Source organism: Scyliorhinus torazame, chromosome 26 (genome assembly GCF_047496885.1).
Source record: "Scyliorhinus torazame isolate Kashiwa2021f chromosome 26, sScyTor2.1, whole genome shotgun sequence".
NCBI lineage: Eukaryota > Metazoa > Chordata > Chondrichthyes > Carcharhiniformes > Scyliorhinidae > Scyliorhinus > Scyliorhinus torazame.
The window spans coordinates 41,569,948-41,582,849 of record NC_092732.1 but is presented as its reverse complement, the minus strand read 5'-3'; the positions used below and the strand labels follow the sequence as shown (position 1 = coordinate 41,582,849).

General features: G+C 50.8%; 2 protein-coding genes across 2 annotated transcripts in view; one reads left to right on the top strand and one right to left on the bottom strand.

Annotated features, from left to right (window-relative positions):
- Nucleotides 1-1,810: 1,810 nt before the first annotated feature.
- bola1 (bolA family member 1) lies at nt 1,811-2,170 on the top strand. The gene has a single exon (XM_072490522.1). It carries the CDS (start codon nt 1,811-1,813, stop codon nt 2,168-2,170), a length of 360 nt encoding a protein of 119 aa, XP_072346623.1.
- A 1,545-nt stretch (nt 2,171-3,715) lies between these two features.
- LOC140403000 (synaptic vesicle glycoprotein 2A-like) overlaps nt 3,716-12,902 on the bottom strand; it is a 56,507-nt gene continuing 47,320 nt past the window's right edge. Inside the window, exons 6-13 of the mRNA XM_072490657.1 lie at nt 11,428-11,517; nt 10,596-10,706; nt 10,332-10,420; nt 7,642-7,806; nt 7,102-7,235; nt 6,397-6,600; nt 6,010-6,169; nt 3,716-5,247 (exon numbers count right to left, since the gene is read on the bottom strand). Of these exons, the coding sequence (XP_072346758.1) occupies nt 5,064-5,247; nt 6,010-6,169; nt 6,397-6,600; nt 7,102-7,235; nt 7,642-7,806; nt 10,332-10,420; nt 10,596-10,706; nt 11,428-11,517 (1,137 nt within the window). The 3' untranslated portion in view covers nt 3,716-5,063. The remainder of the gene's footprint in view (nt 5,248-6,009; nt 6,170-6,396; nt 6,601-7,101; nt 7,236-7,641; nt 7,807-10,331; nt 10,421-10,595; nt 10,707-11,427; nt 11,518-12,902) is intronic.

The window sequence follows — 12,902 nt, the reverse complement described above, 5'->3', positions numbered from 1 at the left end:
ACTGTCAGAGGGTCAGTACTGAGGGAGCTCCTCACTGTGGGAGGGTCAGTACTGAGGGAGTGCCGCACTGTCAGAGGGTCAGTACTGAGGGAGTGCCGCACTGTCAGAGGGTCAGTACTGAGGGAGCGCCGCACTGTGGGAGGGTCAGTACTGAGGGAGCGCCGCCCTGTGGGAGGGTCAGTACTGAGCGAGTGCTGCACTGTCAGAGGGTCAGTACTGAGGGAGCACCGCACTGTCAGAGGGTCAGTACTGAGTGAGCACCGCACTGTCAGAGGGTCAGTACTGAGGGAGTGCCGCACTGTCAGAGGGTCAGTACTGAGGGAGCGCCGCACTGTCAGAGGGTCAGTACTGAGGGAGTGCCGCACTGTCAGAGGGTCAGTACTGAGGGAGCTCCGCACTGTCAGAGGGTCAGTACTGAGGGAGCACCGCACTGTCAGAGGGTCAGTACTGAGGGAGTGCTGCACTGTCAGAGGGTCAGTACTGAGGGAGTGCCGCACTGTCAGAGGGTCAGTACTGAGTGTGTGCTGCACTGTCAGAGTGTCAGTACTGAGGGAGTGCCGCACTGTCAGAGAGTCAGTACTGAGGGAGTGTTGCACTGTCAGAGGGTTAGTACTGAGGGAGTGCCGCACTGTCAGAAAGTCAGTACTGAGGGAGCGCCGCACTGTCAGAGGGTCAGTACTGAGGGAGTGCCGCACTGTCAGAGGGTCAGTACTGAGGGAGTGCCGCACTGTCAGAGGGTCAGTACTGAGGGAGTGCTGCACTGTCAGAGGGTCAGTACTGAGGGAGTGCTGCACTGTCAGAGGGTCAGTACTGAGGGAGCACCGCACTGTCAGAGGGTCAGTACTGAGGGAGTGTTGCACTGTCAGAGGGTCAGTACTGAGGGAGTGCCGCACTGTGGGAGGGTCAGTACTGAGGGAGTGCTGCACTGTCAGAGGGTCAGTACTGAGGGAGCACCGCACTGTCAGAGGGTCAGTACTGAGGGAGTGTTGCACTGTCAGAGGGTCAGTACTGAGGGAGTGCCGCACTGTCAGAGAGTCAGTACTGAGGGAGTGCTGCACTGTCAGAGGGTCAGTACTGAGGGAGCGCCGCACTGTCGGAGAGTCAGTACTGAGGGAGTGTTGCACTGTCAGAGGGTCAGTACTGAGGGAGTGCCGCACTGTCAGAGGGTCAGTACTGAGGGAGTGCCGCACTGTCAGGTGAACTGTCTCTTCTCCCGCCCACCATTGACATGTCTTATCTACTTGGTGCCCCTTCCTGTGCCATTCGGGAAGAGGACACGCACATTTCAATCTCTAATCGGTTGGTTCTTTCCTCCCTGTCCGCGAGTCCAACATTGCTGTGGTCAGCACAAATTCTCGTCAAAGGTTATTTGAAGCCTCCTACGATTTTTCCCTCCTTGGTTTTCGGTCGGTGTCGTATCTTGGAGTTTTTAACTCTTTCGCAAGAAATGGACCACATGGGCAAACCTGGCATCTAGTGCCCATACAGCATGAATTTCCCTTGATGGTGATGGTGGAGTCTGCAGTTAATGTTTAATTCCTGGAGACTGCTGTAAAGAATCCTGGAGGGTCAGCTGTCCAAGGAACCAGTCATGGTGGGGGGATTGGGGAGGAGGGGAAGGAACGGGCGGTTGTATCGTGAGCACACCCTGTGTACTCGATTCTCTTACACCCTCTGGATTGATAACTTACCTTAATGCTTCAGTCAGCAGGTGGTGAAGGCAGTTTGGATGAGCCTCCCGGCGAAGCTGCTTCGTTCTTTGCCACTCCTTGGCTCGAGAGCGGCGACGACAGCGACATCAGCCCGGGCCATGGAGAGGCCAGTGGAGAGTACCATCCGCATCAAGCTGGAACAGGGCCTGGCACCCACGCACCTGCAGGTCATCAATGAGAGCCACATGCACGCAGTGCCCGCGGGCTCGGAGACCCACTTCAAAGTGGTGGTGGTCAGCGAGAGGTTTGAGGGGGTGCCCCTGCTGCAGCGGCATCGGATGGTCAACGAGACCCTGAAGCAGGAGCTGGAGGCCAGCGTGCACGCCCTCTCCATCCAGGCCAAGACGCCCCAGCAGTGGGGAGGCAAGCCTCACATTGACAGGAGCCCAGCCTGTCTGGGGGGCTCGAAACACGACCAGCACACGGTGATTAAACGGGGAACAGTTTCAAAAGACTGAGGGACGCTGCGCTGGTTTCCCGTGGAGAACCACCCTGCCGGACGGATATGGACATTTCTGTCACATTACAAACCTCTAGAATGGTCTGAAAAATGGGCACTTTGATCAAGAAAATAAATCCGATTGCTCTCTAGTTTCAATGTTTATCACACTGAACAGGAAACGGTCATTTCCCCATCCCGCTTTCCTGATTGTTTGAAAGAGCTGCACTTTTAACTCCCATTCTTCCCTGTAGCCCAACAAACCTTCCATTCTGTGTTTTTTTTACCCAATTTCCTTTCAAACGCTATTATTGAATATGCTTCTCCACCTGTTCATGCATTACATTCCAGATCACAACAGCTCAGTGTAAAAATCATTTATCCTCGGGCCCTTTTTGTCTGTCTCTTAAATCTGCCTCCTCTGATTACTGACCCCTCTACCGTTTTTTCTGTCAACATCCTGTGCAATTTTGAACACCTCTTGAAACTCAGGCCAACGGTAGAAGAATCCAACGTCTGTAGTCTCTCCATGTGACACAAAGTCCCCTCACAGTGGGTTAGCATTGCTGCCTCACGGCGCCGAGATCCCAGGTTCGATCCCGGCTCTGGGTCACTGTCCGTGTGGAGTTTGCAGATTCTCCCCGTGTTTGCGTGGGTTTCGCCCCCACAACCCAAAGATGTGCAGGGTAGGTGGATTGGCTGCGCTAAATTGCCCCATAATTGGAAAAACTGAATTGGGTACTCTAAATTAAAAAAGAAAAAATAGTATACTGCTTTTCCGGGCCCTTGGCGCAGTGAGGCAGCAGCGCTAACCACTGTGCCGCCTGTGGCCACTCAACCAGTCTGTATCTCTTTGCAGACTCGACCTCCTCTTCCACGCTGACCTCCTCACTTTCCTACCTAGCTTGATGTCATCGGCAAATGTAGCTAATATACATTCGGCCCCTTCATTCAAATCATGGATGTAGTTTATAAATAGTTCAGGCCTCAGCACAAATTCGGGTACACCACTAGTCACAGCTTGCCTCCCCCAAAAAAGACCCATTTACCCCTGCTCTCTGCTTGCTGTTAGCAAACCAATCCTTCATGTATCCATGCTAATATATTAGCCTCTACCATATTCTCTTGTGCAGCAATCTTTGATACGGCACCTTATCAAATGCCTTTTGGAAATCCAAGTACACCACATCTATAAGCTTCCCCTTTACGCTTCGTGTTTGTTACTTGCTCAAAAACCTTTAATAACATAGTTAAATACAATTTCATGTTCTTATATTTCATATATCCCAGCCAGATCTTACTGAATGGTTCAAAGGACCAAATAACCCTCTCCTCCTAAGTCCTATCTTCTTAAAGCGTATCAAGGTGGAGAGTGTCGGTAAGATATTTGACTGTCGGGGCTACAAACCGATCCTTATCCTGTCTTCACCCGGTGTTCGGTAGGGGTTACAGGAGTGGAACCCGATTCTACACTTCCAAGATCTTGGGTAGTGAGGTCCACTAAATCTCCTCCTTCGCCCTCTCTCCAAAGACGAGATAAAACAAAGACACTCCACCAGAAAGATTAAACGGATGATCCACTGTCCTTTTTATTTGTTTTGTTACAGCTTGGAGTAGTTTTTTGCCAATGACCGGCCTCTCTTTATTTTAATATAATACAAAACAGCTAAAATTCAGACACGCTACAATTATACTCTATTATATCAGAAACTATACAGATAACCTCCATCTATCACAGAATTTTACGCAGACAGACAAGGTACAAGGAATAGTGGTACAACTACACAAAACCATTTACACACACGCGCACACACACACAATTTCTAAATCTACAGCATTCACAAGTCTGAACAAACCTCTCACCAGAGAATTAAAACGACACAGTAGAAAAATATTTGGCGATTGACAACGGTTCACTCCATACAACAGCCACAGAGCCACTGATTGTCACCACATTGGCCTACTGTTGCTTAAGTGAGCACCATGGATGAGGGAAGAGGGGCAGGGAAGGGAGAGGAGGTTTGACTTGGGATTGGGTTGCTAAGATTCTGATTTTGAAGTCTTCATTCGTAAATGATTTTGTCTTCTCCTCTGCCCTCGAGATGTGAATATCTGCAGCAGGATGGTCAGTGCTCGTACCCTAACCAGACTCAAAGGGCTCAGTGTGTGTGTGTGTGTGTGCTTAGGTTCGTTGGTCTGGTTTGTAATTGATCAGTGGCTGTGTTTCCCCCACCCACCCTCCCTGCCAAGTCATCGTAGCCACCAGTTAGAAATGGAAAGAACCTGATTCTCGCTCTGCCCCCCCCCCCCCCCCCCCCCCCAAGCTGGCTCTGTGCTCCACTCTCAAACTGGATTATTGGACTGAATCTAACAGGAAAAGGTCACTCTGCACACCTACACCTAAAAATTGCACAAAGTTGGTCTGATACCAGGAAATGGAAAAGTTGGGTCACTGTACAGATCACCTGGTCAGGGCCTGGCGACAGACACTGCCTTGGTATTGCACTTGCATCCTCCGCCAGCCATGTTGGATTTTAAAATGCTGTATTTACACTTGGAGAATTGGCCCGGCAATACGTACAGACTGAGAATGCTGTCTTTTGTCGGGATTATACGGTGGATGATTTGTGCGGTAGATTTGTGCTCTGGGGGTGACTGGATCACTATAGTCTAGAGTTTGTGCTCCTAGGGGCCCTGGCATATTGGACTTGCTGTGGTCTGTATAGTGAGACTCATGTGCACAATACCAGAAGGGTTTATTTACATCTCCTGCAGGAGCTGGCAATGAGTGGTATAGAATTTCATTTTTTTTGTCCACACTGGGAAGACATACAAGAACAATATGGAGAAATAAAAGGGAAGGGGATGAGTCACAGTGTCTACAACTACAGGGGGCTCAGCCGGAGCCAGACTCACTGCAGCACCTGGCCGCGAGTCTCTGGCAGTTTTAGAGCCAGGTAGCTGCCCACTGCCAGGGCAACGGAGGCCAGCATGATGGGCACCGCTCGCGTCACCCCCACAAAGGACTGGAATATGCTGATGCCCAGCACAGCCGCCAGCTTGCAGAGAGCGTTGAGGAATCCGAAGGCCGTGGTCCTGCCAGGGTAAATAAAAAACAAAGAAGCATTGGTTACCGATTTTAAACAGCACCGGAAAAGGCTGGGAGCACTGGTAAACAAGAGCACCGGAAATAGCAGAAGTACCGAGCAGTGAGAGACACAGAGTACAGGAAAATGGAGTGGGGGGGAGACTTGGGGCGCCAGGAAAACCGAGTGGAAGCCAAGAACAGGCGCCGGAATGTGGCGACTAAGGGCTTTTCACAGTAACTTCACTGCAGTGTTAATGTAAGCCTGCTTGTGACAGTAATAAAGATTATTATTAGATTATTACTTTCTCTGCTGGAAACTCTGTGGCTGAGCTTCCAAAAGGGGGAACATTGGAGACTCCAGTCTCTCCCCGCTCCACATTTCAATCGCGCCTAGTCACTGGACGTTCAGTTTCCCTGCTGTCTCCCAGTGGCTCGCCACTCATGGCTTCCCCAAGGCTTCCAGCGCTACTGCTCCCTTGTTTCTGGAGCTACTGCTCTGTCTCGCCGCCTCCCGCTGTTCCTAGCGCCTGTTGGGGTACACGGAGGGAGAATTCAGAACGTCCAGTTCACCTAACAAGCACGTCTATCGGGACTTGTGGGAGGAAAACCCACGCAGACGCGGGGGGAGAGCGTGCAGACTCCGCACAGACGGTGACCCGAGCCGGGAATCGAACCCGGGACCCTGGCGCGGTGAGGCAACAGTGCTAACCACGGTGCTACCGTGTCGCCCAAGCTAAGGGAACCAGAACCTGAGAGAAGCTCACTCGTACCGTATATCCGAGGGATATAGTTCCACTGTAATGACGTCAAGTGCGTTCCACGAAGCGATGCTTACTCCCCCAAACAGACAGAGCAGTGCAATCATCGCAGATTCGTTGTTACCAAAAGACACAAAGAAGCAGCTGATGCAGGAGAGCGTGCTGGAGCCGGCTGGTGTTGGGGGGGAAGAAACACAGAGAGAGGGCAGTTACACACTACGGAACACTGGAAGGTCTCCATACATTTAGGTTACACTAAATTCAAGATTACACTGCCTAACTCTAGCAGTCCAGTCCAAGGCCAGCAACATGAGGCAAGAAGGATTTTCCAAGTCTGTTCCTAATCAAACCTCTAGATTCTCCTCGCTCCCCCCGAACCCTTTCAGTGCTGAAACTCACCCAGCATCCTCAGCCGACCAACTTTGTCCAGGAGGAGGGCAGACACAATATTTCCAGGCAGCACAGCCAGAGAACCCAAGAAGCTGACAAAGTAGATCATGTAGGCGTTGTTATCATCACTGAAGTCAAGCTGACAGCCCTCTTTACTATGGAGGAAGGTGCTGTTTACCAGGCGACAGCCCATCAACTTGTAGTCAAAGAAATCTGTATGCAGACAATGACGCAGTTTACCACCGCAGCATTGGAGGAACACACCGACCTGTCCATGCATTTGAAAATCCTCCGACTCTTCTATTTCTCCCCCTCGCTGACACGTACACATTCCTGAATTTAAACACCGGTCCACTGACACACACACACTCCCCCCATTCATCCACAGGCCCACACACACACACTCATTCAACCACAGGTCCACTGACACACACACACACTCCCCCCATTCATCCACAGGCCCACACACACACTCATTCAACCACAGGTCCACTGACACACATGCGTGCGCTCCCATTAAACCACAGATGCACTGACCATTACCCTTGTCGCTGCTTGCAGACACACACACACATCTTACGGCAGATTAAGAACACAAACAAGGTCAGGCCCTTGCACCCACATGCTGCCAGCATCCACGGAGAGTGAAGGACCACAAGAGAGGGACAAAGTGTAGGAGACAGAGACGAGGAGTGTGAAACCAAGTTAGTGAACCTGTATTGTAGAACAGTGTTGAGATAAAGGTGCAGTTCTTAAAGAAACTGTTGCTGGAGGTAATGTCTTCAAAGTAACATTCTTCGAAAAGAGAATCTTCAAATATCACCGATTTCAGCTTCATCCCAATAAACCTGCCCAGAACAAATGGATTTTAAAAACAGGGCTGAAAAACGCAATCGGAGGGAGGTAATATCATCACTGAACCTTAAAGGGACCACACTAAGCACAAACAAAGCACAGACAGCTAGTTAATGGTGCAACGTGTAAATGATTGATGACCTTCGACACACCACCCTGACTGATCTCAGCCGTAATTGGACACCATGCCCCAGAGAACAAGAGGTTCTTGGTCGTTATCAGCAGATTGAGTGGCTGCTACGTCCAGGATGCAGCGGGGGAGTGGGCAACTCACCCCTACCGCCTCAAGGTGGAACTCTTTTGAGAGCCCACAGCTAAAGGCCAGGTTGTGTATCCTTAGTGACCTAGTATCACTCTCTGGAATCCCATCCTCTTTCATGTACTTCCCTGGACACTTACTTGTCATTGTAGTAATCACCGTTCTTGTGAATTTGATTTTCCAATGTGAAGTTGAAGGTGAAGTGTTCAACCTTTTCCTTGTAGAAGACTTTGGTGCGCGAGGAGTACTCCATCATCTGCAAATGTTTGATCATATCCGGGAACCATACAGTCAGCCCGTAGTAACTGAGGAATACAGAGCTCAGATTAGCAGGGTTTGGGGGCAGTTACTCTCTGGTTGATTTTCAGAAACTTAAGGTTACATACAAAGTAAAGCCCCCTCACTGGTGGTTAGCAATTCCGGGTACAAATCCATCATTGGCTCACTGTCTGTGCGGAGTCTGCACATCCTCCCCGTGTCTGCGTGGGTTTCCTCCGGGTGCTCCGGATTCCTCCCACAGTCCAAAGATGTGCAGGTTAGGTGGATTGGCCATGCCAAATTTCCCATTTGTGTCCAAAGGTTAGGTGCGGTTACTGGAATAGGGAGGGGGGGGGGAGTGGGCCGAGGTAGAGTGCTCTTTCGGAGGGTGGGTGCCGATGCGATGGGCCGAATGGTCTAATGTTGCACTGCTGGGATTCTTTATTCTCTCCCATCTCATCAACCAGTCCCAGGGAAGGGGCAGCACGGTGGGCGGCGAAGTGGTTAGCACTGATGCCTCACGGCGGCGAGGTCCCTAGTTCGATCCCGGCCCCAGGTCACTGTCCGTGTGGAGTTTGCACATTCTCCCCCTGTGTTTGCGTGGGTTTCGCCCCCACAACCCAAAGATGTGCAGGGTAGGTGGATTGGTCACGCTAAATCGCCTTAATTGGAAAAAATGAATTGGATACTCTAAATTTTTTTTAAAACACTCCCAGGACAGGTACAGCACGGGGTTCGATACAGAGTAAAGCTCCCTCTACACTGTCCCCATCAAACACTCCCAGGACAGGTACAGCACGGGGTTAGATACAGAGTAAAGCTCCCTCTACACTGTCCCCATCAAACACTCCCAGGACAGGTACAGCACGGGGTTAGATACAGAGTAAAGCTCCCTCTACACTGTCCCCATCAAACACTCCCAGGACAGGTACAGCACGGGGTTAGATACAGAGTAAAGCTCCCTCTGCACTGTCCCCATCAAACACTCACAGGACAGGTACAGCATGGGGTTAGATACAGAATAAAGCTCCCTCTACACTGTCCCCATCAAACACTCCCAGGACAGGTACCGCACGGGGTTAAATACAGAGTAAAGCTCCCTCTACACTGTCCCCATCAAACACTCCCAGGACAGGTACAGCACAGGGTTAGATACAGAGTAAAGCTCCCTCTACACTGTCCCCATCAAACACTCCCAGGACAGGTACAGCACGAGGTTAGATACAGAGTAAAGCTCCCTCTACACTGTCCCCATGAAACACTCCCAGGACAGGTACAGCACGGGGTTAGATACAGAGTAAAGCTCCCTCTACATTGCCCCCATCAAACACTCCCAGGACAGGTACAGCACAGGGTTAGATACAGAGTAAAGCTCCCTCTACACTGTCCACATCAAACACTCCCAGGACAGGTACAGCACGGGGTTAGATACAGAGTAAAGCTCTCTCGACACTGTCCCCATCAAACACTCCCAGGACAGGTACAGCACGGGGTTAGATACAGAGTAAAGCTTCCTCTACACTGTCCCCATCAAACACTCCCAGGACAGGTACAGCACGGGGTTAGATACAGAGTAAAGCTCCCTCTACACTGTCCCCATCAAACACTCCCAGGACAGGTACAGCACGGGGTTCGATAGAGAGTAAAACTCCGTCTACACTGTCCCCATCAAACACTCCCAGGACAGGTACAGCACGGGGTTAGATACAGAGTAAAGCTCCCTCTACACTGTCCCCATCAAACACTCCCAGGACAGGTACAGCACGAGGTTAGATACAGAGTAAAGCTCCCTCTACACTGTCCCCATCAAACACTCCCAGGACAGGTACAGCACGGGGTTAGATACAGAGTAAAGCTCCCTCTACACTGTCCCCATCAAACACTTCCAGGACAGATAGGGCACAGGGTTAAATTACGAGAGGCCTGGACAGAGTAGGGAGAGGGAACTGTTCCCACTTGTGAAAGGATTGAGAACCAGAGGGCAGAGAAGCCAAAGAGACACAAATAAATCTTTTTCTTTTTTCTTCTTCATAAATTTAGAGTACCCAATTCATTTTTTCCAATTAAGGGGCAATTTAGCGTGGCCAATCCACCTAGCCTGCACATCTTTGGGTTGTGGGGGTGGGACCCACACCGACACAGGGAGAATGTGCAAACTCCACACGGACAGTGACCCAGAGCCGGGATCGAACTAGGGACCTGAGCACCGTGAGGCAGCAGTGCTAACCACTGCGCCATCGTGCTGCCCTTAGAAAATCTTTTTCACACAGCAAGTGGTTAACGTCTGTATTACATTGCCTGAGAATGTGGTGGAGTCAGGTTCCATCAAAGCATTCAGATAGGGAATAGGACCAGGAGGAATTTGCAGGGTTACAGTGGGAAGGTGGGAGCACGGCATATGAATTGCTCATTTACTGAAGAACCCCTGCAGACATGATGGGCCAAATGGCCTCCTATACTGCAACAGTTCAGTGTTTCTGTGCTGGAATGTGTTTGGGGAGAATGAGTCAGCGACGATCTCCCGACATCAGGTTAATGAGCGAGTGACTCGGGCCCGCATCGCAAACCCTACCTGAAGGCCATTGTGAACCAGACTGCCATCATGAGCAGCGTTGTGCGACGGTACTGGATCGAGAAGCACTGCAGGAAGTTGCTCCGAACCTGCCAGAAGGGAAAACAGATGTGAGATGACGTATTACACTCAGTCCCACCCTAGGTCTCTGTCTGTGCTGCTGCTTTCTGTTACCCCCCCCCCCCGCGCCATAGGAGAAAAGTCCTCGTGATTCGCGCACTTCCCCACCAGACAATGGATATTGGCTGCCCCTGGGATCTGTACCTGCTGAAAGATATTGGTGAAGCGGACTAGCCAACGTCGATACCAGGTGCCTGTGTCTGACTGGATCTCGATCAACTCATCCATCTGTTTGGGGGTTTTAATGTGAGTTACCTGCGAGAAAACACACAGTCAGCCTCAAGAGACGACAAGACACCGCTCAATGGAACATGGCTCACCATTACCTCTACTTCAACTCGTGATCTTTACAGCTCAGCCTACAGAGGTGTCCCAATGCACTGAATGTGTAAAAGATGCAGTAGCAGATCAATGGTTGAATAAACCCTGCAGTGTAACATAGCTAACCATGGTACAATCTCCATCGTTCAAAGTGTGTGGAAACATTGTGAAGCTTGAGAAAAATGATCAAAGCCAACTTATTGTGACAAGTACGACTATAAATGAGTAAATCTACAGGCCAGCGAACAATCAGTAGCTCACTCTGTTCACTGAGCCATTCCAGTCCAGAAGTGAGCGTAGTACTTCCTAGACAACTGCAGATGGCATAACACTCGAGAGAAGCTTGACACAATCTCGGGCAAAGCAACCTGTTTGATCAGCAACACGCCCACTGTCTTAGACATCCACCACCAGCTGATTGTTGCTGCAGTGTGTTTCATCCCCAGGATGCACTGCCCAGTGATCCCTGGGTTAGAGAGAGGAGAAATCAGCCAAGGTTCCTGCTCCTGCTCCTGATCACCGTCCAGTGATCCCTTGGGTTGTGGGAATCTGGGACCGGGTTAGTGAGGACGGCCAGATTTGTCACAGCTTTACGAGCCTAAATCTTCGACGCAGGAGTTGAGTGAAGAGATTGTGACCCAATCCGGATACTCACAGAGAACACTCTCTCCGGGAAACCTTTGGCCCTCATGTTGGTGTCGTGAACCTGTTTCAGAATCATCCAGCCTTCGTCGTGTTTCCCATTCTGTCAGAAGAAAGTCCTCTGTTAGACACACCCCTCTTTAGACCATTCAGGGTTAATACTGTCCCTGTCTGACAATTACTGCAATGGGATCCGGGCAGGCTTCACTCCAAGGGGGCACCACTGTGTGCCCATGTACCACCTGCTCCAGTAACAGGGTCTCCAGTGAAACCTGGCGATAAAGCCAAAACTGCCATCAATGTAACCTCACTGTGTACCTCTTCAGGAAAAAAATAGGTCTCTTGAGTAACAGATACAGAGTAAAGCTCCCTCTGCACTATCCCCATCAAACACTCCCAGGACAGGTACAGCACAGGGTTAGATACAGAGTAAAGCTCCCTCTACACTGTCCCCATCAAACACTCCCAGGACAGGTACAGCACGGGGTTAGATACAGAGTAAAGCTCCCTCTGCACTGTCCCCATCAAACACTCCCAGGACAGGTACAGCACGGGGTTAGATACAGAGTAAAGCTCCCTCTACACTGTCCCCATCAAACACTCCCAGGACAGGTACAGCACGGGGTTAGATACAGAGTAAAGCTCCCTCTACACTGTCCCCATCAAACACTCCCAGGACAGGTACAGCACGGGGTTAGATACAGAGTAAAGCTCCCTCTACACTGTCCCCATCAAACACTCCCAGGACAGGTACAGCACGGGGTTAGATACAGAGTAAAGCTCCCTCTACACTGTCCCCATCAAACACTCCCAGGACAGGTACAGCACGGGGTTAGATACAGAGTAAAGCCCCCTCTACACTGTCCCAATCAAACACTCCCAGGACAGGTACAGCACGGGGTTAGATACAGAGTAAAGCCCCCTCTACACTGTCCCCATCAAACACTCCCAGGACAGCTACAGCACGCGGTTAGATACAGAGTAAAGCTGCCTCTCCACTGTCCCCGTCAAACACTCGCAGGACAGGTACAGCACGGGGTTAGATACAGAGTAAAGCTCCCTCTACACTGTCCCCATCAAACACTCGCAGGACAGGTACAGCACGGGGTTAGATACAGAGTAAAGCTCCCTCTACACTGTCCCCATCAAACACTCCCAGGACAGGTACAGCACGGGGTTAGGTACAGAGTAAAGCTCCCTCTACACTGTCCCCATCAAACACTCCCAGGACAGGTACAGCACGGGGTTAGATACAGAGTAAAGCTCCCTCTACACTGTCCCCATCAAACACTCCCAGGACAGGTACAGCACGGGGTTAGATACAGAGTAAAGCTCCCTCCACACTGTCCCCATCAAACACTCCCAGGACAGGTACAGCACGGGGTTAGATACAGAGTAAAGCTCCCTCTACACTGTCCCCATCAAACACTCCCAGGACAGGTACAGCACGGGGTTAGATACAGAGTAAAGCTCCCTCCACACTGTCCC